This window comes from Melanotaenia boesemani, chromosome 21 (genome assembly GCF_017639745.1).
Source record: "Melanotaenia boesemani isolate fMelBoe1 chromosome 21, fMelBoe1.pri, whole genome shotgun sequence".
Lineage (NCBI taxonomy): Eukaryota > Metazoa > Chordata > Actinopteri > Atheriniformes > Melanotaeniidae > Melanotaenia > Melanotaenia boesemani.
Genome location: NC_055702.1, coordinates 11451447 through 11478258, shown reverse-complemented (window position 1 = coordinate 11478258; position 26812 = coordinate 11451447). Strand labels below are relative to the sequence as shown.

General features: G+C 39.4%; 1 protein-coding gene across 1 annotated transcript in view; it reads right to left on the bottom strand.

Annotated features, from left to right (window-relative positions):
• Window positions 1-509: 509 nt before the first annotated feature.
• LOC121632993 (paired box protein Pax-2a-like) overlaps window positions 510-26812 on the bottom strand; it is a 70737-nt gene continuing 44434 nt past the window's right edge. Inside the window, exons 2-10 of the mRNA XM_041974838.1 lie at window positions 26308-26473; window positions 25695-25892; window positions 22883-22962; window positions 22685-22804; window positions 14779-14954; window positions 11997-12111; window positions 4199-4300; window positions 2202-2288; window positions 510-810 (exon numbers count right to left, since the gene is read on the bottom strand). Coding sequence (XP_041830772.1) covers window positions 689-810; window positions 2202-2288; window positions 4199-4300; window positions 11997-12111; window positions 14779-14954; window positions 22685-22804; window positions 22883-22962; window positions 25695-25892; window positions 26308-26473 — 1166 coding nt within the window. The 3' untranslated portion in view covers window positions 510-688. The remainder of the gene's footprint in view (window positions 811-2201; window positions 2289-4198; window positions 4301-11996; window positions 12112-14778; window positions 14955-22684; window positions 22805-22882; window positions 22963-25694; window positions 25893-26307; window positions 26474-26812) is intronic.

Below are 26812 nucleotides of genomic sequence, written 5' to 3'. Positions count from 1 at the left end.
ACTATCATGGCACCCTCTATTTTCAGACTGATGTCTCTTTATTTATTTCATTTTAATTTTTACATCTTGATTGTGTATCACAGAGAACATGTCCTAATCTTCTCATGGCATCAAAAGCAATTGATTTACTCATGCTGGATGTTTGGTCGGTGAGTGTTGAGATGGATAAAAACAACTGCCACAGCCTGCGTGTGTTGCTGCTAATCTCCCCTTGATCTCTCTGCGTTGCCATTTGAATCAAGTGGGAGAAAAATGGAAAAAGGAAAAAGGCTGCTGCTACATTTCAAGCTCTGGACAGTGTCCCTTCTGAGAGCCATCAAGAAAAGGAATGTACAGTATTGATCCACAATGGGATAAAAGTGTGACACTGCAGGAGGGGAAAATAAATTCTGGATATTTCTGTCTTGAGTCTTTTTCTTTTTTCTTTCTTTTTAAAACCATTGCCATTAGCCACAAGTTTCATCATGAACACGAAGAATCTTTCAGTGTCCGTTATGCTGTCTTGGAGATTCCTTATTCCTTTTTTTTTAATTGAATTTTTTTTTCTTTTTTGGCTTTAAATGTCCGAAAATAGCTGCAATGGACGAGGACAGCAGTCGTCTTGAATCCCAAAAACCATGAAGTTTGTTTTTGTGTGAGCCAGGAACATTTTATGCGCAGTTGTTCATTGTCCAGTGAACCGTGCTGTTCACACTGGGGCAATATGGAGGCTGAGGCCATGGTCCTGCAGGTTGATTTGGTTTCCATGGTAACTAGTGACGGTCATAGGCAGTGGCAGCAGTGGGAGGGGCGGAGCCTCTCGATGCGGCACTATAATAATAAGGGGAACCTGAAAGTTAACAGAAGAACGAACCATTTGAAACAACAAATACAGCTTTTACTGCCATTTACTAATTAATTATGATCATTATGAGATGAAGTTTTGAATTCTATGTGTATCATTTGACCATTTGCTAAACCCATTATTGTTGCCTCCCTATAAAAGTATGATAGTTTACAATCAAAATGATGAAGCATTAACTAATCAGCTTTTACTAAACAAGCCAAAAAAAGAGATCACTTAACTGATTTGAACTCGAGTTTAAGTCAAGTGCATTTTATATCTATATTGCCAATCCTGATGCAATATCAGTTGAAAACAAATGTTGAATTAATGTCATTGAATAATAGTTTATGTCAGCAAAAAGGTTATTTTTTAGAGGGAAGGTGTTAATGTGCAGGATACGATCTACATCAAAAACTGGGTGGTTAAGTCCACATGAAGTAAATTAAATTCTGTGTGATGCTGGTGCTTTGTGACACAATACTACTTGGTTAGGTTTAGACAACAGCACTACTTGGTTTGAATGAGTTTATGCAACAAAACAACTTTGTAATGTTAAAGGAACAAAACTGCTTTGTCAGGTTTAGAATATAAACAATGTAACATATAAAAAATACACCCACAGACAATATTAACCACATTTGACAATGTGACAATTACTTCACAGTCAATAACATTTATTGTGTATTTCAGACACTGACTGACTTCCAGTAAAATCAAGTAACTTCTTCCATATTGAAAAATGACAGTCATGATGGACCCCATGTGTTAGACCAAGTGGTCCTGTCCAAGGATCCACATGTGATAAGCTGTATGGGTAGATTATACCAGCCTTGCTAGCTTATTGATTCACTTATTTATCATGGGTTCAAGTCCTGATTGACTTCTATGATTTACAGATGACTCAATGAATTCTCTAGTCAATTTTGACTAAAAGGTGAATTTGGTGACAGCAAATCATGTCATGATAAATCATGATAAAAGACTCTAACTTAAGCTATGTGTCACAACTTGTATCCCAAATCGTGTAGAAGACATGAATGAAGAAAAAGAAATACATAAGCAGACTTTAGGATTATGGTAGCAAGTTAAGACAAGAGAATAAATTTTCACTTAAGATTACCAGAAACAAAGTTTAAAGGATGAGCATTAGCAAATTTGTCATGTCAGTCGTGAAAAGAGCAAATTCCGTTAACCTGATTGCATCCAGGATCAGGCAGTGTCAGGGACATTGTCATAGTTATATTTGGTTGGGGGATAGGATTGTTGGATGAACAAATAGTAAGCCCTTTGTGTCTGGTGCAAGCTACTGATTCCTAGAGGGATTTAGTTAATGGTCAGTTAGTTGCACTCATCAAGTTTCTAGCTCTCTACTCACTTAGTAATGCTGGGTTGCTGAATCGCCAGGCTTCATTGTAGGTTGTGTACTGTGGATGACTGTAGGGGTTCCCCGAAAACTCACTCCCTGCAAAACAATACAGCAAATCAATTAGCATTTCAATGCATCAAACCATTACCTCTTCACATGCAGTCATCTCTCGTCATTCAAAACAGGATGCAATTTGAGGCTGGAAATGATAGTCATCGATGTGCGACCAGTCAAGCAAGTAATTTATTTCTTTTTCATTTCACTTAAGTTATGCAACACTGAACAATACAGGATGTGACACTGAAGGCGGCTTTCCCTGTCCCATTTATGGATATCTACCCATTCTTCTTCCTCTAGCATATTCCAAACCAGGCTAATAAATACAGAGAGGTAATAAACTGTTTCATGCATACATTTTTGATTTGCTGCTATAAATCCTGCAGCCTTTTCTTGGGGGGAATTTTACCGTCTCCAGTCCAAAAGCACCTTGCTCTGAGCTCTGGTGTTTTTTGCAACAGAATTTCATTGCAGGGGAAGTAACTTGGAACATGTCAGTGAACACTCCTGTTGGTTCAACACGTTTCTTTCTTTTACGAGACAATAAAGGCTAGATCTTAAATGTGGCTGGTGAGAAATGGCTTTGCTATAACAGAGTTTTGCTCCTGTCACTAAATCTTAGTGGTTGTGTATACGATGAATTGGCTGTAATACAAGACCACAAGCCATGGGATTAAGGTGCTCATCTTTTGCTTTGTGCCACATAAGAACAAATGGAAAGTAAAAGTATGTTTGACTTGACTCTTTTCCACCCACATGATTTAATAGTTTTATTAGCCAAAAACCAAACGTAAATGCAGACTGCACTGCCATCAAGTGCTCCCATATCTCCCCCTTTTTTGTAGTGGTAGCTGTTAAATTGACTCAGTTCTTTTCTGAAATATGCTGGAAATGTAAAACATCAAGCATTTCTCTATTTTCAAACTAGTAACACTTATCTTAAACACAAAACCCTATACTAAATTTGACACCCCCTCCCATCTTGGTTCACTTCAACTGTACTGAAGCAGAGGCAAATAAAGAAATGGATGTCTTAAAAACTGGACAGATATCACATGAGATAAAAGTAAACGTGTTTAAAGTATTTATAATTTGGGTTAACTAATAATATATAAATTCCCTTGACTTATTTAATGCCAAGTTTTAATTATTATTTTTTTAATTACCTGCTAATCAACAGGCAAAACAAATGGAAAGTAAACACAACCTTTGTGACTGAGATAATGATAACACATGTTATGGCAGCCATTTCTAATGGAGAAGAAAACAAATCAGACTCCGTTATGGGCTGCATGACTTGTAAATTATATGCTAACACAGCCCACACTCGACTGGTTTCCTCGTCCATATGGTTTAATCACATCAAAGCTAAATGTCGGCTGTGGTTTACTGAAAATGCGATGCTGGACCTAAAGCGGTGCATTAACCAAAACTGCGTCTTTGCACCATTCCTGGCAAAGAAACACAAGCTTGTCCTCCTCAGAGAGACATCAATTTGAATATTTACCAGTCTCCCATGCCTCTGCCTTTTGACCCTTAACTGTTTGCTGTGAACCTGAACTGCAGGTTAAGTAGAGGTGGGGGTGGGATATGCTCTGGAGCACATAGACAAGGAAGAGCTAAAGCTGAGGTTTCGCAACACCGGTGAGAACATCCATGTGAAGACAGAGTAAGCCAGAGAGGAAAACAGGAAGGAAGAGGGAGCGACTGCCCTCTCCCTTGTCTCTGATCACTTATTCAGCTTGTCTAATCCAATCATACACACACAGTTAATACAAGGATGTGTGCACCTCTTAATTTCCAAGTCAATATTCATTGCCTCGCTGCATAATTTGCCACTAAAGTCCCCTCACTCTGCTTCTCAGCTTCTACACATAATTTTGAGGGCAACACCAAACGTTTGAACAGATTAATGACAGTATGAAGCAGTGAAACCGTCTGAGACTCACCAGGAACCATTCCAGCGAGCGTGGAAGTTGGGTAGCTGCCCTGACCTGTGGGTGGGACGTGAGGGGGATAGCCAGGTAAGGTTGTGTTGGCCATATCCCGACCTGCAGAGACAAAAGAAAGCACAAAAAAGATGATTCTATGGTTTATGGTATGGCATTTGAAGTAGAATTTGCAACTTTTCCCTCTATTTTTAAGTGTTCTATTCTCAAAATACAAATCAGCTCCTGCAATTATACAATACAGTTATTGAAGCATTTTTTTAAACTAATTCACCATGACTCATCACAACCACCACAAGTCAGTCAGCAGAAAATCTCAGATTTTTCTACGTAGACTCAAGTGCTTCAAGGAACGTGGTGTTTTGTAAACTTGTTAAACACTTAAAATCTTCAGAATTCCTCTATAACAAATGGACTTAACGAACTCACAGCTGATGGTCTCCAGCAACTGAATTCTAGCTGCCTGAATGTGTCCCCTCATTAACCAGTTCAAACTTGTCTACATATGGCAGCCTTTACTGCACCCCATATGGCTCCTCTCTTCTCTGTGGTGGCTGTAAAGGCAGAGCACACAGGCCCCTCTGCAGAGCGTCACTAGTCTGGCTGCAGATATTCAGCTCTGTAATTGAGAGTGACGGTTGGGCTGGCCACAGAGACATTTGGACCACAGCACGTAACCCCAATCTACACAGTGGCTGGGGTAAGAGAGGCCCCTGCTATATTGTCAGCTGTGAGGGCCACTTGGACTCAAAGGGAAGCTCATCTCCTGATGGAGCTTTAATGAGGAACTAGTGGATGAAATGCACCATAACGCTACAAGACAACAGTTGTTGTCCATGTTGTTGCTGTTGAAGAAAAATAAAAGAAAAATGAAGAAAGCAACTTAATATTTTTAAATTAACTTTTGGTTTATTTTAGTTTTTTTTATGTGAAATTGTACCTTTTTTAATAGCCAACATAATTGGTTGATTAAACATCACTCAAGACAAGTGCAAATATCCATTTATTTATTCAACTGATTTTTTTTAAATAAATCGTTTTACACTAGTATAGAAAAACTATATTTTTTTAATCCATTAAGATTACAATGTTGCTTCCGAGTGTCATAAGTCTGCGTAGCAGAGACACCAGAGATGTCTCTTTGCTACACAAACTCATAGCAGATCATGAAACTTTAATATAACATAATCTACATTTTTTCTAAGTTATGACTTTCCCCTCTTTCATGTACATGGACACAAAAAGAACTTAAAGAATTATCTAAAACTGTGACAAAAGTAGTGTTTGCGAGTTTTAAAGCAATGCTACATAACTTTCTGAGCTTAAAACTCTGCTTCTGACTCGTTTTGATGGTACACTGACATTCATTATGAACATTCCTGGAGCCTTCATGGCCCTGCAGTGTCTTGGGGCACTTCATCACTGTGTTCCAGCTTGGAGCATTGTGTTACAGCTGCATTTTACTTTACAGCACCATGTCACATGCCAGCAATTGGATATCAACACATTGGATGCCGTTTTGGATGCACACCATGGCTAATTCAGCAAAGGAACCCAAAAGGATGTTATGAGAGGAAGCGAGGAAAACAATGAGAGACAGTGACAGAGCATGACATAAAACAAGAGCCAACGTTTGCTAACTTTTACTCATTGAAAAGAGTTCAGAGAAGAGACAGGATGCAAGATGAATACTGAATTAGCCTTTGTTAGGGGCACCAAAGTCAGAAAATCTGCTAAAGTTAAATAGTGCTGCTTTAACATGTGAAAGAAGTCTATACAGAGACTGTAGGCTGTGGCAGAAAATGATATTCATAAGATCCCACCCAGTATTTTTAATGTTATCTATATTTGGTTAATTTTAGGCTCCTAAACAGCCTGGTTAAGGAAAACTTCAGAACTTGGAAGAAAATGTTATTTTTTGTGTCCACATACATTGATATAATTATTTTCTATTCATGTCTATTTAATGATTTTCCAAAAGAACTAAGTTCTTGCTAAAAATTCCCCTTAGGTGAAATCCTCAAAGCAAAACAAATGCTGTTTTTAAATAGAAATATGATCAAATATATTTATTCATTGAATTCACTCAGTCATTCTTCATTCAAAACCAAGCAAAATCCATCAAATGCAGCTTAAATGATACTGGAAAAAACAAAACAATAAAAAAACAAACAAAAACCAACTGCTGTTTTGTAGTAAACATCACTGATGAATGCATTAAAAGATTAAAACAGTCAAGTCTCTACATGTACAACTGTTAGGAGCAACCTATTTGTTTTACTGGGGATGCTACAACAAGTTGGCATGTATGCTGGTAATCATGTGACACACAGCAGCCTGCCAGTGTGAAGTGAATCAGTTAAAGAGGCATGTTGGCCAACCTGGGTGTCCACACAGTCGATATCTGCCAGGGAAGAAGAGGAGGATGTTGAGGTGAGGGGTGCCATGGAAGTTTTGCATGGCTGTTTAATATTCTAAATGGAGAAAGCATGGCTTAAGGCTGTTTTTATAAATAATAAGAAAGACAGAGGTGCATCTGCATCAATTCACATGTGTAAAATTTGGAGCTGATTTCGTGGGATTAATGTGTTTGGAAATTCCAACTGGCAGGAAGCAACTGAGGCAGTTAAAATGTTTTTAACAAGATTCTGAAGTATTTAACTATCCCCATTCAAATTTTCCAGCTGCACTTATGGTGCAATTTAAGCCTTTACATGCAAAATATGCTGTATAATGCCAATAAAATATGCAATGCCACTGAAGCACCAAACAGAGTTTAAAACATTTTTAAGAAGAACTATCCTGACCTGCTGGTCTACTGCACCATGAAAAGTGTATGAAATTCCTATGTCATTAAGATAAAAAAAAAAAAAAAAAAATCCCATATAAGCAAAGTGATGTTTTGATATTTAAGCACATTTTTCAAGACAAGTCCGATCTGCTTGCACATAATCATTACCGCATAATTGTTGAATTTATTTAATGTTTTCATCTGAAAATGTTCTTGTATCTATTAAATACCTTATTGTTGTAATAGTAGTCTAAAAGTTAAAAGTTTGTGAGTTGTCTGTTGAAATAAAGAAAGATTTATTCAAAGTTACAAAATCCTGTGTGAAAGTGTTAAATATTCCTGAAAACACAAAATATAAAGAGAGTGAAGACGCTGCCTAAATACAAACCAGAGAAATGGTACATTCTGCTTGTGATCGTGAATTGTCTGATGAAGAAATGATCTTGAACAACTGTTCTCTATTGTCAGCACTGATCACAACATTATATGAGCGCCTGCAGAAATGTGTCTTTTAGTTAAAGAGCTGAAACTTGAGGGCTGCGAGATAAAGAGCTTTACAGAGAAGAGTGAGGTCATGCTGGACCTTTCATTTATAATAAGAATTAGTTAGCCACAAGCCAGTGCACATAAGTCAAAGGGAGCTGTGGGAGTACTGTAGTGGGGGGTCCTGTAGGGGTGAGACCATTGTGCATGAGTGTGTATGTGCATCTGTGTGTAGACACTAGTCACTATTGTCTAACTGTCTCTACAAACACCGGCCCTATCTTTTCTTCATTATTATTGCAGCAGCCACTACTGTCTCACATGTTTAATAAAAGTAAATACTCTTATCTCTTCATTAACTTCTGAGGCACATGAAGACCACAGGATTTCTCTCTTAACCACAGTCTCAAGGCTCTAATTTAATTTCCTCGAAACAAAAGAAGACAGCTAGAAATGCACTTTCAGAAAGTTTACACCGGTGCCATATTTCACTTAGTTTTAGGTTCTTTTAACATTCAGGACTCTTGAACTCTCATTTCAAATTTCAATGCTTCTAAACTATATAAAAAGTTTATAAAATTACTTTTTTTAAAAATTGCATGGCATCACTAGACGACTAAGAAACTGTAGTTAATTTGGGTCAGTCACTTTATCAATACTTACCCTGACATCGATCTTGTGAATCAGATGAGGGGATCAATACTTTCAACTTAACCCTCATCCTTCATTCTGACCTTAAATAGCATCAATAAGACACAAAGTTTAGTATGTTTTTTGCTCAATATTCAGCACTGACAGTAAAAGCAGAAGTTACTGAGAACTGCTGATGCTGAGAATAAAGAACACAATTCATAAATGCAAATATAAATATTTTGTGCAGCGTGTTTGCCATCATAACGGCCTGTGATGAATCCTGTTTTTGTATATTCAGTTGGCTGTGACTGCCAGCAACTCTGTGACTATTGCTTTATGTCCCCTTTAAAGCCCTCTTTCAGAGAGGCGCAGATTCGGAGAACTCTCTGTACAGCAATGATAGCCTCATTAGCTGCTTCCTAGCCTTTGTTGTTTTTACAACAGAGATGTGTGTCCAGATTCTCATTAAAAGATGGCCTTCTTTATATTGTCTGCTCTCTCTGACAGTCCCCTTAGATTCAACGCCAGCAAATCAAGCTATTTATTTTTTCTTTGCCCTCTTTTTCTCTCCCCTGTGAAAGTCAATTCAAAGATTTTTTTCCTTTGGTTTGCTGTTACAAAAGCCTGTTGATTTTTGTCTTAATTTGAGAAGTGGATCGTGGCAGTAACTGCCAAGCTGGGAATACAGTTTCCTTGCAGCGTGTGTGCCTTCAAATATCTGACTATAGAAAGGGCAGTTTGAGATTTGAGTGGGACAGAATTATTTGAACAATGAAATGTGAAGAAAAACACCCTACATTTAAACCCGCCAAAAAGAAAGAAGCAGACAAAAGTACTCAATTCATAGGTTTTATCACAACCCATAACAATGCAGCAAGAAGCTCCGTTTCTTAACACACAAATCAGGGTGACCTTCTCTTTATTTGGCACACGAACAAAGTCATTTGTGAATGACTCCTTTGCTTGCAAGAGTATTAAATTTAGCATGACAGGGACACCTTCATGTTTGCTACAACAACAACCAAAAAATCTTTGACCTCCATTTTCTGGGCTATATGCACAATAGGGCAATTTATCACCAGCCAAAAAATCTCAACACCCTAATTAATTACAACTAAGTAAAGAATGTTTGGAGAGCCAAATTGCTTTAATTCCCCAAACACCGGCTGAAAGTCATTCATTATCAAATGTGTGCTCAAAGGTTAGTTTGCTTTTGTGAAGACGAAATGAGCATTAATTTCGAAGCCTGCGTTTCCCCCTGTGGGGAGACATGCCAGCGGTTTGTCATGAGGCCACACATCATGGGTGGCGGGTTCACTGTCTGATCGTTGCTCGCTGCTCACTGGACAACAGCAGGTCTTGATACTTTCTGTGTAGTTCACCCTGAGAGCACTCACCGTTACCTTAACTGAATGTTTTCAACCTCATTTGCAGGATGAGGTTTTATTCTTAAGAATAACAAGAAGGGGGGTGTGCAAAAAGCAGCTGCTTGAAGAGGTGAGATGTCACTGACACGGGGCTTTAAGCCTTTGGAAGCCTCGATTAACAGGCCCAGCAGGGAACATGTTTAAAGAGTGTTGAGTATACAGTCACTGAGCGAGGATGTGTAAAACTCCCACTGAAAGCTCAAGGGAATGTCTTCACCTCTTTAAGATGGCCCTTGAGCCTAAAGCACCATCAAGAAAAACAGGTGGGCTCTGACTACCTTCAGGAAATACTGAAAGTCTATTGAAATAGTGGACAATTGGCCGTATCAAGGCCATCGCTCCATTTATTTCTCAAAGTACACAAAAAGTTCAGAGCTCCTCCTTCTGCCATTCACATTTTCACCCACAACCCACACTATTTGAATTTTAAGCAGTTTGAATGAACAAGAATAAGAAGCACTTGAGATGAAATCCATCTCTCGGAGGGAATTCATCAAAGAAATTACTTCCCATATCAACAATAGAAATTACTTCACAATATGCAATTGTCCTTTCCACATATTCATGGAACCCTTTGGTGTTTTTATGGGGTAAGAGGGACTATTTAGCAGGTAATACAGCATTAATGTGGAGGAGAGGGAGAGAAAAAAAAAACACTTTTAATGGAAGTGGCTTCTTGCCTCTGAATTTCGATGATGTGCACAATGCCCTTAAATCCCTTTCTTATTTGAGCCCTGCTCTGCGGGTACTTTTGAGCCTTAATAGGATAAGCAGAGGACACAAAAGATTTCTATCTTTCAACTCTTTCAGTTCACTGAGAATCCCGATCTTTGGCAATGAGCACTTCATGAATCATTCATTTTTAATAGATTATGCAAATTCCAGGGCATAAAATCAACAAGATCAATAAGTGCAAGCATTTTAATTGGTGTTTGAAAAACATTTTAAGGATGAACATAATCTCCAGTTCTTTACCCCGTAAAGACACAATTAATTTGAAATTGGATCTCGGCCTAAATACTGCTGATAATTTACTACTTTTTGCATGGCTTAAAATTCCTGTGGTAAGCTTATCGCCGGCAAGTAAACTGTAATACTCAGCCATTAGAGAGACCACACACCTGAATATCACCTATTTTCCACACAGGCAACCACTGGGAGAAAAAGCAGAAGAGCCACTAACCAAATAGTAATTACCAAGTGGAAGTCAGAGTGATGTTTGTTTCATTAGTTTGACCTCTGTACACTTTATTTCTCTGCCTCTTGTGAGATCTACCAGCGAAAAAGGGGATGAAATAAACCCATTTACTAATACAAAAGCCAGTGCATTTCATATGCAAACACACACACACATATTATATCACAATGATTTGCACACAAGTCCATCGTTCTTCCTCTACATGTCTCTTTGCACCTGTGAAGGAGTAAGGAGAGCCTTTCTGCAAAGACCATCTAAAATATCCCAGGTGCAAACAAAGCTACCTGCAGAACCAGGCCCCACTTTCTACAGGGCCATCAGTGCACAAAGGACAAACACACACCTTTCTTCTCAGGAGGCCTCCCTTACACAGGGAAATCTACCTCCCACATATTAATGAGAAAAGAGCTCTTTCTTTTCTCATAAGGCTGCTTGGCTATCATTTTAGGAGGGCTGCTGCAATTTTCAATCACTCTGTCCTCCCCCCACGCAGAACTCGTTGCCTTTGATGGCTGCTGCATAATTATATGAATTTTAATAAAAGCTCTGTATATTAATCTCAGCAAGCCGACAGTCATCGTAAACTTTCAGTAAACTTAACCTTCTTCTTGGTAATAACACTGCAACAACGGAACAATATTTCAATTAGCCAGGCAGTCATTAACTGTGACAAGGAGAGGAGACAAGTAGGGGGGAGAAGCGGGAGAGGGAGCGATAGGAGGGTGAAATAAATGATCATGGTGTTAGAGTTAGGCGGCAGAAATGCCAGAGCGTATTTACCGAGGCACATTACTCGTGCTTTGAGACACACAGACTGTCTCCTGGCGGACAAATCGCAGGAGCAACACAGCAGCAGCCAACAAGCACTCAGTCCACTCAGCCCCCACCCCCCTGCTGAGACCCCGCTCTGATACACAGTCATAGTTCTGATGTGCTGACACCCAAAGGTCCTTGTCCAGCAGTGACAGAACAGCTCCCAATCTCTCTTAACGCCCTGCTTGTTCAGCAAAAAACCAGACGGAGGACAGCTGCTATAAGCTTTTATCGCATCGTTGTACCACCTTGGCAGCTCAGAGTGAAATGGTATTAAAGAAAGTCTTCACACTTAACTTTTTCTTTTGCCTTTATTGTCACATGTTTATTTTGTTTTTAGCATGTTAAGCATGGACTTTCTTGTTCATTTACATTGTTCAAACACGCCCTGCCCCCTCAGTTGAAGCTGTGTCTTGGCAGCATAAAGGCGTACTGTATGGCAGTTGATCTTACCTACAGGGTAGCTTTGCGACACGCTGGGGCCCAGGTCTGGGTTGGCGCTGGAGGATAAACTGGGCTTGACTTCGTCCAGGCTGGAATTCAGGGCAGGGAGCGAGTACTCATTAGCCTGGGAAAAGGACAGTTGAATCATTACACAACCAAACAATACCTAGATGGAAATCCTCCTTTCTCCTCCTCCATTAAGCTCTCCACACAGGCCTGTGTGAGAATAAATTTGTATGAGAGTATTGTTGTGTGTGTTCATGCTGCAGGGTGGCAGTTCAAGCATATCATGAATGTATTTTGGTATTGTCTGAGAGGAAGTGGGATTTTGTGATGAGTGAAAAGCCAAGGCGTCAGCTGGCCTTTTGTGCTTGACTGCAGTCCTACCCCTGATCAGCCAAGGGAGAAAGCAGTTCTGCTTTGTTACAGACGCACCATGTGGTCCTGTTTAAGAAACACCATTCACTTTTTTTCTTAGCTTTTTGCTATTAATTTGAAGTGTAACTCAACTTTAAATTTCATAACCTCTTATCTTTGAATGAAATCACTTGTACAACTTGCACATTTTGCTACTTTAAATCTGTTTAAGGGTTTTTCTCTTGTTTCCTTTCAGATTCTGGCTTAAAAGACTAGTTCAGCCAAATCCCAGTAAAAGAACATAGAAGTCTTTTTTTGTTTGTTTTGTTTCTCTTACAAGATCAACTAGTTTGTTATGTATTCATTTATTTTTTAAAGGCTTAAATATTCTATTATTGTTTAAGAGTTTTTATAGTTTTCTGAGTATTTAGGTGAAGATGAAGCCGTTAAATATGATCCTCTTTAGGATTTTCTTCAGCAAAGGTTAAAAGCAAATAAATTAAATCCAAAACTAAGGACAAATTGTGCATGTGTGTGACAGTAAATTCACAAAATAAAATTGGCTGACTACATGTTATTTTGAGGTTTTTCTGTTTCACGTTGGTAAAAAAAAAAAAGGAAAAAAAAAGTATTGCTTTGTTTTGGTATCACTGTTCTTGCTCTGTAACATGGGCAGTAAAAGCAATTTTTAGGACTAGCTCTTAGTGCAACTCTCATCTCCAAGACTATATTAGTTTCTGGAAAGATACCGAGCTCCACAAACACAAACAATGCACCCGAGGTGGAAGCAAAAATCTTACATGTATAGATGAAATCTACATCTGCTTCTCTTAATTTCAGTGACCTGGGCCTTAATTGTGTAGAATTGAGTGTAGAAACTATTTTTTCCTCTTTCATTGTTATGTTTATGTATTTTTTCTTTTTTTGTAAATTTGCCCAAAGACACTGATGGCAGATGTTAGCAGGTTTTTTTTTAATGAGTTGTGACTTCCGGAGTCTGAGTGTTGACAATGTTTGTCCAAAGCCCAGTGTGATGGGCTCAGTGGGCTGCGCTCCCACAGGGGGATGCCTGTGACCCTGCTCTTGTCTGCCACTATCACAGATAAACTCTAATTGTCTGCTACAACTGTTCACTGGCACAATGTCGGATGTTTTCCTCTATTCTCGCAGGCTTCAGACGCCAAACAGACGTTTTATCATGCAGATAAAGGGCAGGAGGGGGAAAACTGAAAAGATAGGTCTGAAAAGGATGACCAAATGGCTAGCAGAAGTGTGGGAGGGGTGAATCCATTGAGTTTTGCATCTCCAGAATGGATTTTTAATGCCTCGCTACAGAACCCAGACACTGGCTAATAAGGCCACATTTTGCAGAAAAAAAACAAAAACATGAGGGACCCATGAAAGGAAAAGTGCTCTGATTAATATTGCAGTAAATTAAAGCTGATTTTTCTAGACTGTTTTTGGCCTCCTTTTTTTTTCTCACTTACTCACCCCCTTTTCCAGTCTAACCCTTTATCCCTGCCTTTTAATACTCTCCCTGACGCTCTTTGTGATTGCAAGTCATTTCCAATTCGTTTTGGTATTGATCTTCCAGTAGAAATCAGTTTTGTAATTAGCTGCAAATTAGGCCCTCTTCTGGAGGTGAGGCCTGTCCCACTGATTTATCACCTGCGTAATTCGCCCCGATTGGAGAGAAATTAAAATGAACTCAATTAGGTGACTGCTTTTGCTTTATGGGTCTTACTTGTAGTTTGGTGGGAGAAATTAATAGTCTCTTGTTGTTTAATAGTATAATGAAAGTAAATAAAGGTTATCCATTGTAATAAACCCAGAGGTTTTAATAAGCAGTGGTTTCTGGCTGTCGTTTTTGGTGGGGGTAGCTGTTTTCAAATGCCTCTTAATTTTTTAAATGAGGATGGATGGCAAAGTGTGGGTTTAATATCAAGACTTGGAATAGATGGAGGCTGTTTGCAATGTTTCATACATCTATGTCATGAATACAAGTTAGAATCAAGGCAGCTTTAAAGACTGGGCCAGTCTTTGCAAGCCAAGATATGTAGTGTAAGTAAAAAATAAACAACAAAGATAAAAATAGCTGAATAACACAGAAAAAAAAGAGGAAAATCTAGATATTGATTAATTTCATGTTAGTTTACTGTGATTCTCAATTACAGTGGGTGCAAGGAATGTGTTTTTCATCACAAAATCAATAATGTGTGGGAGTTTTCTCTGTGATCCCTCCAGCATTATACATGCTTGGGCTGTAATCCAGTATTCAGCCATCTCAGTTGTTTGTTTAATTAGCTTTTGTTTCTGGGTAAGGTTTGGGAATATTTGTGACAGAACTGTTTTAGTGTGTGTGAATGTTTGAATTAGCACTGCATGCTCAATTTGGATAGAAAAAGCAGAGGTGGACAGTTATGGTACTACTGACCTGTTCCGGTTTGATATGCTCCGATGTAGGGAAGACGTCAGGGTACGAGGGGCGTTCAAAGACCCGGTCCAGTGCTTCCAGCTGCTGCTGGGTGAAGGCATCTGCCCTCAGGTGTTTCCGTAAACTCTCCACACTACCCTGAGAATCACTGTTTGGGCCAGAACCATCTGAACCATCTACAAGAAGAAAGAGCAACATTCGAGACACTGACCCTGGGAAGCTGGGCTTCACTTCAAGCTGTGCACTTAATATTCTCCTCATGTGTTTTCTGTAGCACCTCTGTAGGAGCTCTCAGGGCAAAAAAAGGATAGAGTGCAGGTTTTTCTTCACCTTAATGGCTGTGGCGAGCCATTGGCTGCATCACAGCTTTTCCCCACATAGAATTAACACCATCATGATCTGAAAACCTTTTGGTAATTGCTGGATTACAGTCACCTGCAAAGATATACATGTTGTAGCAAGCAAGTGTACTAATGAAAGCAGCAGATTTTCTATTATTGTGGTTTTTCATTTCAGCCGGAGGATTTTTTCTTTCTCTTCTGCCCTCCAAAACAGCTTGATGTTCACTGAAATCAAGTGTTGCCTGTTTTTTAAAAAGCACAATTTCCCTTTCACAATTCAATACTGCTTTTATTCTCTTCGAGTGTGTGGTTCCATTTGGAAACAGCGATGGAGGACAAGAGGCTGAATAAAATTGTATAGTCTAGTTCAATCATCCCGCTCTCCAAACACAGGAATTTTCTCCCGACTCCTGACCTGATTACTCGACTGTTGAGAGGAGGATGCCTCAGCTTTTCCTGTTGTGTGCAAAGCTTTAAAACCTTTACAGACCGTCCTTCCACAGCCCCCTCCCTCCTTCCCTCTCCAGCCCTTCTGAACCCCCCCACCCCTCAGCCTGTAGTTGCAGTAGCTGTGTCTGTAGGTCTCCTCCCCGGATCCCAGAAAGCTTCAGCTCCCTTACAAATCTGTCATTCTAAATTTGCGGCAGATTATGTTCTCCCCTCAGTGGGAGAGTGGTGATATATGATATGCAAGGCCCGCTATTGATTGCCTGATCTGGTGGCAAGAGGGAGCTGAAATGAACTTGAAATGAACATCATGCCTCAACTCATTGTGCGTATAATACTCTACTTAATCCCACATTTTTCTCTGCCATGGAATTCAATTGATCAATCATGTCTGTGTGATAGTACCATTTGGGAGGGTTATTGCCATTCTATTCTGCTGCTTGACCTTTTTTCACAGGATGAGACCAGAGGATGAACCCGACTCCAAAGAGGAGCTGAAGGAGCTATAAAAGAGAATGTAAGTAGGTGTGTGTGTGTCTGAGCATTTGCAAGTGCATATAACCTGAAATGGTACTGATAGCTAAAGAATAAGGAAGTTATGAGTTTGCCAAGAACACAAATTTTACGTTTTCTTGTTTTCACTGCGCAAATAAAAATGCCAGGACGTGTGTCCAGTTTGTTTCACCGATTTAATACTGAGCTTTTCAAAAGTTTCCAAAATGCTCCCCACAGTGATGGAACATACATGTGGGATGTTGAGTTGGCTCATTCTTAGGTCCAAAAGGTTGCTTTCCCGCATCTTTTAGCCATCAGAATAATTTAAAATGTCAAGACTGTCCACACAACAAGAACCAACTCATTTGTCATCTTAGCAAGTTTATTTAATGATAAAAATGTCTCGCAGTCACTATCATTGCAGTAAAGTAAGAAATCTGGTTTTGTATTGGGGTGTGTCAACTTAACAGAAAAAACAATAATATTCAGGAGATTTTACTTGTTTTATTTTACACAATCTGAAAGCCATGGATACGTGCTTCCCACCTTCCCATTTTACATTCCCTTAGATAGGGTATAGGTACATTTTTTATGCTTCTCATATTGCAGTTTCATGTTTTTTTAAACAGTGGATACATAAACTGTAAACTCAACGCTTCTTTAGTTGATATTCTACATTTGTTGAAAATGTGCATATGTTTATTCAACATTACTCATGTTGTCTTCTCTGTTTCAACTACTAATTCATATATAATATCAGAGTTTGTGAGTTTAATTTGTTATATATGTAAAATCAAAGCAATCTGAATAATGCCAACATTGCTATAATTTTGTTATCATAAACATTTACAATAATAAATGTAATAATATATATATATATATATATATATATATATATATATATATATATATATATGTATGTATGTATAATGTTGGGAATTGGACAAAGACTGAGGTTTGAATGAAAGATGGAGTAAATTCAGTTCCTGTTTAAAATAGTCAATGCTGGTACATATGGGAGTTGGATGAGAAAATCCATACCACTGCTATGTCTCTTCACTCAATATAAACACACAGTGAGGAGATAGTTAGCTGTGGCTTAGGAGAATGAAGAGGAAGCAAAAAGTCACAAAGCTGATGCTATTTATTGTTGCTTTAACCTTTAAAATTTGAATGCAAAAACATGAATATTGCAGCTGTTTACTGCAAAAACGTGTTGAATTTTGTCTAAAATATTTATTTGCATCTTTAAGAACATAACACAGCTGCTACGTGATAAACAAACAACAGTTTAGACTTTTCCTGGGGTGACAGTTTGGCAAAATCAGATGACTGTTCAGCAAGTTTTCTGCACAGCCACAGTGAAGGCCCCTCACCTACTGCTGCTGCTGTGTGTCACTTTATCAAACGCAATTGTTCCCTTTGCTACCAAGGCAAATAGAGTCATTAATTACTTTCCATCAGCTATCCTGAGCCACAACACCTGATCAATACCCCTCTCTACCACCACCACCGCCAACACCATATTTGTCATTCACCACTGTGGAATACACTTCCCACACACAAGAAAAACCATCCTGGGTCAACCTACATGCTCTTCCTCCTACTCAAACAGAAGACAGTCCCATGTGCCCGCCTCACTACTGACAAATCTGCACCCATTTAACAACTCTGGAGGTTAGATAGATATGAAGCCATGCTATTACAGTTCTGTTTATGCATCCTTACATAGTTTAAAACCTCACAAGAAAGATTTAAGCAATAACCCCTTAAAAAATAATAAAAATCCTAAAAGTCTTCAACAAATATGCATCAAAAGGAAATGTTTGTATCCTGTTTCATTTGAAAATCAAAGTTGTCATATTTTAATAACATGTTTTTTTGTGAATAAAGTTTGAGCTTTGTTTGGGATCACGTTTGTGTTTAGAGTCAATTTAGTGTCTGTGTGCCTATCTGTGCTCAAGACTGCAAGACAAATCCTGATGTTGGGTATTTATTGAATTGTTTATTATTTTATTTATTAACAAAAGTATCTGCCTCAGACTAATTGTTGCATTAACTAGTTTGTTAGGAAGGAGATGCCATGACAGGCAAGTTGGGGCAAATTTTATCCACACTATTCTGGACAAAAAGATCAATGTTTTTGAGTATTAACTTTTGCAACTTTCTGCTAATGTAATAAAAAATATTTGATGTTTTGAAGAAACTTTTAAACTGAAGACATTTGAGGGGGTATTCATTATAGGTGTCTATAAGCGTTTTTCCATCTCTACAGGAAGTCAAACCCATTATTTGGACATTTCCTGATCAGTCCATTATGCAGCAGTGATAACCATCTTTGACCACAGTGGCTTTGTTGGTGTGTTACATGCCTGTCTCGCTTTGCGGTCATTTATTGATCATCTCTGACGCTGAGTGTATTCATCTTGACATCGGTCTGTATTAACACTCTGGTAACGAGGGAGCCACCTCCATCAGATCAGATAACCAGCTCTATAAAGTGGACTCCTCTCTGCGGGCTTGGCACCCACAGGTCACGACCCCCGGCAGGAACCTTCAGCCAACACAACTCCAAGGACTGCACTGAGTCTGAGTGACTGCCCTCCAAACAAAAACAGAACAATTATCACAAATGAGGTGTAGACTAAGCAGCACTTTTCTTTCGAAACCCCGCCATGCAACAGAAATCATTGTCCTATGTGTGTTCATCTTTGTGGAGTGATGAGTTGAACTGGCAGCTTGAGGTCATGAAAGCTCCCCTCAGAAGAATAAACTTTCTCTCACTGCCCACCCTTCACTCCCACCCAGTCTGCTCTTTGTTTAAATAACATGTCAACATGCATTCAGTTTCATTCCTTTACCAAATTGTTATGTATTTAACTGTAACACACCTCTATAATTTCCCGCCTGATTCAATTCTGAGCTAAATGGAATCAAATTAAAACTCATTTGCATCAATTTGGATGAACTCAGCTGCATTTTGGTTTTCTAATTGAATGTTTTGATCATGTAAACATGAATGAAATACTGTCTGAGAAATATAAAATGTTTACTCTGCATTAAAGATCTGTGATTAGTGTTTAGAGGGACTGGGCTAGAAATTGCTCAGTTGATTGATGGAAAATCAATGAGTCAAATAAAACTCAAATTTGTAAAGCTTTTCTTCAATTTTTGCAGTTTTTTTTTGGCTTTTTTAAGACCAAAGATAATCGAATACCTGCAAACACTTTGATTACAGCTACAATTCAGGGAGTTGGAGAAGCGTAACCTTTGGCCATTCATTTGCTGTGATGCTGCCAAGTTTTTAAAGACTTTATTAATCTCATTTGAATTGTTGCATTTAGGTGCTGACATTTTGCTGCACTCTGAGTTCCTCTGTTGTTTCTTCCTCTACCCCAAAACAGATGCTGATACACAGAGCAGGGGTGTGATGGTGGCCCGCTCCATCACTCATCTCCATCCACACGCATCGCTTCAGTCCTCATGACGCTCACAGATGAGAAATAATTAATTCAACAGCTACTGAAGCACAGAATCACATCCATTCTGGCTGCCACTGGCTATTGTTGTAGGCTTTTGAAATATATGATGATCATCTTATCACAAAATTTCTCTCTTGTTGTCTCTCTCATAAATCAAAAAGAAAGCCCTATAAAAAAGAAAGAAATTGTTCAGAATGGCTGAAATTAAGAGCCATCTACTTGTCTGATTGTGCAATTTGCAAGTAGCTCTGAAAGGACGTGTGATTTGACTTTCAAAGAACGGACACACTTCATGGACACGGGGTCTTATCAACAGACCTGCTAGCAGTGTGCTCAGGTCCAGTCAGCGCTCCCACATGTTCACTAATAAAAAATGTGGAGAAATGTGTGCAAAAAAAGCAAGTTCATATTTAAATCTTGTTTTTATTTCTCACGGCGAAAAGGAGCTGTAGCTTCTTTGTCTTTCCTGAAGCCCATGGTGTGAGGAGCAGTGGGGGTGGAGGGATGCAGCAGAGGTGAAGCGGGTGGAGGGCTACTTGGATGTTAATCTGTGAGGTAATAGCTTTTCTCTGCAGAATTGCAAATTCTAATATATGTCAATTTGTAAAACGTGCGGACAGCCGTGGTCACCAAAGACACCATTTCCAGGGGTCTCGCTCACGCTCTTACACTCTGTCCGTCTGCAACAATGGCTGCCAAGTGTAACATGCTACTTTTAATTTGCAATAACACGTGACAATAGTAGATTAATGGCTCTTATGACACCTGTGTCCCTGAAGCTCCTCTTGCCGAGACCCAGTGTACATAACGTGTGTCACACTACATTATCTCTACATCCCTCCTGTAATGGGGGGGACCCTTTTTTAAGGGCACTGCTGACTTGGAAACTTAGGAGCTGTCTGCCTGCTTGGCAGAGAGCCACAGTTGCTGCCTAAAACAAATACTCTGCACTGCACAACCAATCCATTTTACCGTGTTGCACTCAGCCTCCTCTCCCTAACCCTTCCCCTCCTTCCCTCATTTTTGTTCATGTTTCAAAACCTTGATAATGACTGCTTGTGCCATAATAATCATGAGGCTTACCAACTTAAATAGGGCTCAGGCAAGCTACTGTGCTGTGAGGAAATTTAATCCAAGCATTAACTGAATGTAGACTACTGAGTGAAGCAAAATATGTCTGAATAGCAAACAAGGCAGACAAAAATACAAAGCACTGGAATAGCAGCAAATTTCTGGATTCCCCAGTACTGAGGTCATGTTTTTTCCTTAATTGGTTCAACAAACACTCACTAATTGCTGCAGTAAATAATTTCCATAAACATGTCGTTAAGTTATTAGAAGCCGTGATTTTGTTGTGTAAAACTGTTTGAGTGGATGCAAAGAAATAAAAAAAGATCTGCATGCTGTGATAAAAGTTATAGCTACATATAGCTGCATAAACCCAGATTATAATAAGTAATAATCATTTATGCAATGACATTCAACAAAAATCATGTCTCAAATGACACCTAAACCCACAGTTTCACTGGACTGTTTAACTCACCTATAGCAAAATCTTTCAATTCTGCTGTTTAGTTTGAAAAAAGTGCACTTTAATAGAAGACAGCAACAGGAGAATTGTGTCTACAGGGTAACATCCTATGTAATATACTATTCTTACAAACTGTGGCTCCAGGCAAGACATTGCTTTTTCAGCCATGTGTGTGCATGTGTGTGTGCGTGTGTGTGTGTGTGTGTGTGTGTGTGTGTGTGGTCAAGACCTGAGGTTTATGTTTGGGAAAGATAAAGTATCCATGGCCCTGTGGTTCCAGGTAGGCACCAGCTGGCTGCTGAGAGAGTATATAAGAACCAAAGCTCCACCGTCTCTCTCAGTACAAGTCCTACATTGATGCAAACACACACCAGTGCACACATCCACACACACACACGCTTTCACACAGCTTTCTTCTCTTTCATCGTAATGCTGGCCGAGCACCTAAATCACAAAGATGGCAGCACATCAGGGGAATCATTTGAGACTGAATAGCCGTAGAAACATGGGGCTGTCACCTGGAAGACCTCCACAAAACAGGCCAGCTCTCCTTCTCACACACACATACCTTATTCCTCCCCATGCCCTTTAATACCTCTTTGCCCTTCAGTAGCAATCTGCATAGAAATGTGTGCATTTTATCATTCAGTGACTAGACATTACACCCTGGCTAATATGAGAGGTCCTCGAACGACTGAAAATGAACCCTTGAAAATACCAGACGTTTGCATTATGCCCCTGCGATTGCATCTCTTACAGGGAAAGACTTGATTATGTCATTTGCCATGTCCACGTCATGCTGGTTTTTATATCTTTGCCAGGAAATCTACCTCTGACAGGTCATTAGTCATCCCTCCCTCCCCGCACGCACATAAAACATCAATTCCACTCAATATCCCACAAACCCCTGTGCTTTCCCAACAAACGGCAGAACAAAGAAGTGGCTATGTAAACTGCTGCCGTGCTCTGATTAGCTCTCATTCTGGAGAACTGCTGAAATAAGGCACTCATTCCCCACCCTGTTTGAGATAACTGCCCCTTTTCAGCAGCCACATCATCCCTCCATACCCATGCACGCCTTGGAACATGAGTGCATCTGTTTAGCTATTCTCATCAGCTTCTTATGTAGCGACATTAGGGAAGCCTATTGCTTACAGAACCAATAATCTATATCGCCTCAGGCCTCCTTATATCCACTAACAGCAGCAGAAGTGGAGCCACTTTTGTTCGAAGGGTGTGTGGGGGGGTGGCTCCACAGAGCTATAGCAGTTTCTTGACTGACCTGGGTGGTTGGCTACATCATCTTGACATGTAATTATCTAAAGCCCTTTAATCACTTCCATAAAGATTAATTGCAGGAGACAACAGCGGAGGTCGTGTCTTCAAATCAAAAGAGTCTTTGGCAGGTTGACACAGCAGTGTAACCGAGTTCAGACTTAGGTGTTTTATAAGGGTCATCTGCTGGAACTGCAGCAGGTTTTAATGCTGCAATTGCAAGTTCAGCAGACAAGGTTTACAGTATAAAAACTGCATGAAACTCTGCTTTTGTTAAGATTTTTAAATGTTTTTTTGTGATTTTTTTCTCCCCCAAAAAAGAAAAACTCCCTTACCGTCATCTCTTTTCCTCTTTTCCCCGTTGGATCGTGGAATACCCAGAATCCCATTGATGGAGTAGGATCCTGCAGGGTCATTGGAAGCGCTGGTTACAGGTGGAGAAGCTGTGCTTGGTACTGAGAAGAAAAAATCAGCAGTCAGCTTGTATTTCAGAATGAATGCACACATATTTTCTATGTGGTAAGCTGTTTTACCAATTGTATGGCCCGGTGTTGACAATGATGTGCCATCAGGCGATGGATGAAAAGGCTGCTGAACTTTTGTTCTGATGATCCTGCAGAACAAAGGAAATACAGATGCCAATGGTGCTTCTTTTTCTCCTGGAAGATCTCCACGCTGCCCCTAATTCTAGCATCACATTAGCCTCTGCAGAGATATTGTGTGATTAAGATATGGCTCCACCTTAGAGAGGAGGTCTGGTAAAAAGTCTTCATTGCACTTTTGGTCTGAGTGATCTTGCAAACAAAGCATGAAATCACATCAATTCACCTCAATGATCAGCTTCACTGCTCTACCTGGCCCACACTAATCAGCTCACTCTCCTTCCCCCCCTCACTGTAGAGTGGGCTTCACAAGGGCCGATCGCAGACCTATAGTAGCCCTTTGCTTCCCAGATCAAACAGAACCAGTGGCCCCATGTGCCAGTGCGGATGAGGTTGTATTGATTGGGGCTTGGGGAGAAAAAGTTGGGGATTAGTCAGACGGGCAAACAGATGCAAATAGAAAGCTATAAATTATATGTGACAGGAAAGCAATAGTTCCTTATTGCCTTGCACAAGCTTACGCCAGCATTAGATTCCTTTAATCTGAATGGCACTTGGGGAGAAAGGGAGCTGTCACAATAATTTGTAAACTTTAAAACTATTCATCATGTATGCCACGGGAGCTGCTTAGGAGAAATCTGCTGAGGATCATGCATCCTTTTCACTTCAGATTTTGCTCCTTTGTCCTTCATATTTCAGAAGAAGATGAAGATTATATTATCCAGAAAGACATTGGGATTTTTAGATATTGATGTTACTTTAAGAGCCAGAAGGCTTCAGAGAAATGAATCTGACAATGTCACAAATAAAAAAAACAAACAAAAAAAAACTCCCCTTGCAGGCAAAGCCACCCAACAACACGGTTTCCCAGAGAGCGCATATTGATGTTTTAATTTTTTTCACTTTCCCCCATAACAGTTATTCGACCTCCTGACTTGTGTGTGCAACATAAATTCAAAGACTTTATTTGGTATCCATGTTCTTCGTATTGAATAAGCAATTTAGGAGAATGAATTAATGACCCGGCTGTTGCTGAAAATCCCCTGAAGAGATATTAAAATTGCTTTACTTCTGAATCAATAATATTGAGCACCATTGAAGACTTTTTTTTTCATTCCTAGCAGCAAGTGTTCCTTGTGGCTCTGAAGTGCAGTACAACACTATCTCTGTAGTATTTAATAATACATGCAGGAGAAAAGTGTTTAAATCCAGCACCCTCTTTTGTCAACAGTCCTGGGGTCAGACTGTCTGTCACAGATACCCACAACTGGCCCCAGTCAGAACCATCCAAGTGGAAATGACTTTGGCTCCAGTGTTTTTGTTTTGCTTCTCCTGCTAAAGCTCTTCAGCACCTGGAGAAAACTTCTTTTGTCATTCGGCTGTTTTTGGCGATTATTAACAAACTTGAGTTACAATATGTGGCCAAAATAGTGATTGTTTCTTTTATTGTCATTATTATTATAATTATTTTTCAAATGGCTCCTTTATTTTAGCTGGACCAGAATCAAAACAAATGCTTACGCTTCACTGAGTACTGTATATGTGGGTGGCAATATGGAGCAAGACAGTTAAATCTAACATTTCTTTCTACTAAAGAAAAGGGGGGAAATATTCAGCATGAAAACATAAGAAAAATTAAAAGAGGCTCTCATATTTGACTGGCTGAATTACACCTCTTTGTGTCCACAATTTAATTTCCCACATAAACAAAGACACACAAGCACCCACCCATCCCCATCTTCCTTCCAAAATAGCAAGCTTTAATTGGAATTGAAAAACTTTATAGGGCTCTTTTAATGATATTAATGTACATTTTGAATTTATCACATACATGTGTCTGAGCCTCCTTAAATGGGGCTTTTTAGGCAGCCACGAAGCATGAAATGAATTTTCTTCAGCCTTTTCTCTATTTAAAAGATGTCTTGTGTGGAGCTGTCCACGCTCTCCCATCAGCTCATTAAAATGTAATGCTGATGCTGGCTGTATGGAACAGTGCCTCTTAACCAAAGTTCATCACCAGGGATCTCTGGTGGTAGTGGGGGGATGTCCTGAGTCCTCCTGCAGTAGATCTTAAACTGTTAACGATTTTTTTTAAAAAAAAAAAAGAAAACTAAAGGTTTGGGCATGAAAAGGTTGGTTTGACGAATAATAATTCTCAGAAAACACACAACAATCAAAGCGAAATTCATTCTGTGCTTTAATTTTATATCCATATTAATTACAGGTATCATCTAAGTTTAGATGTAAATAATAATGTAATTTATTTACTTTTTTCCTCCATTGTCATGCTAAACAAAATCTTGCAGGGACTACAAAAGTCAGCGTTGCTCTCTCTGTGCAGCAGCACCAGCACATTAGATGTGCTAAAGAAAATTGGCCTGCTTTATAGCGCCACGGGAACTGGTCACCGAATATTGATCGGTTTTCATCTCGACAGATTCACTCAGTCCTGGATGTACTGCTGATTGTTGAGGGAGTTCGGTCTAAAAGATTGAATTGCACCTCAGAGACTGCAGGCAGCCTCGGCATGCCGCGCAGCACAAAGTTGCTCAAACAAATTTCTTCTGTGGGTGGCGGCGGCGCGCCTACATGGCTGCTGTGATGCATGATTTTCAATTTACTCCCATGTTGGCCCCTCTTCATTAACGCGTTAACATTTGGATGTCTTGTCGTTTTAACCAAACTCCGTTTAAAATGTGCGAAAAAAAGAAAAACAGCATTTTGTTTGTGATGTTTCCCCTACCTATTAATGGATGATACGCTGGGGACAGTGTCGTTGTCACAGATGCCCTCTGCCAGCAGTCTGTCTCTGATCTCCCAGGCAAACATGGTTGGGTTTTGTCTCTTGTAATCTGCAATTTTTTCCACCACTTTTGGCGTGGCCACTTTGGGTTTAGACCCACCTATCACCCCAGGTTTGATGCTGCCAGTCTCATAGTATCTGAAAAAAAGAGAATATTCTCAAATATCAAATTAATCGTTTATGCACATGTAAGTAGCAGAATCACTTTTTAAAAAAGAAACAAAAGAAAAATGTGAAACTTATTTCAAAATAAATATTAAAAATGTGCTTTTAGCAGTTTAATTAGTGTTTTCTAACAAAAATGAACAAAACATCCAACAAGCTTCTAAGCTCCTTATATTCCATTAAATTACTGCACGCTTGCTGTAAATCTCGACTTCTCAAGTATTTCTCATAAACAATTTAGAATGACTAAAGTATAATTAGCCCTACTTAAAATTTAAAAACTAACCGAGTAAAAAAAATCCACTCTTTTTTTTTTTTTTTTTTTTTTTGAAATGCACATCCCCTCCACCCAGCGGATTTTTACCTCGGCCGGACAGTCTTCACCCACCTGCCCAGGATCTTGCTGACGCAGCCGTGACTGACCCGCAACTGTCTGGAGATGTCGCAGGGCCGGACGCCCTGGTGCGCCAACTCCACTATCCGCTGCCTTACGACGTCCGGGAGGGGTCTGCCGTTCACAAACACCCCGCCGAGCTGGTTCACACCTCCGTGCCCTACATGGGATACAACAGCAACAAACAGACACGGCGTAACATTACATAAAGTCGTTTTAGAGGGAAGGTGCACATGACTGTTTTATAATTATTAAACGAAGGGAAGGATAAGGATAAACGGGGATCAATTTCTTTCTTTTCTATTAGTGTATTTTTTATCATAACTATGGAATACTGCACTTAATATGACTTTTTTTTACACGTTTTCAATTAATGTAACTTATAGAAGGCTCATCATGGTGTCCCCCATTTCATTAAAAATATTACAACGATTAGATAGCAATGTATTGTAAAAAAAAAAAAAAAAAAAGGCCAGTTAATCTAAATAATAATTAAATC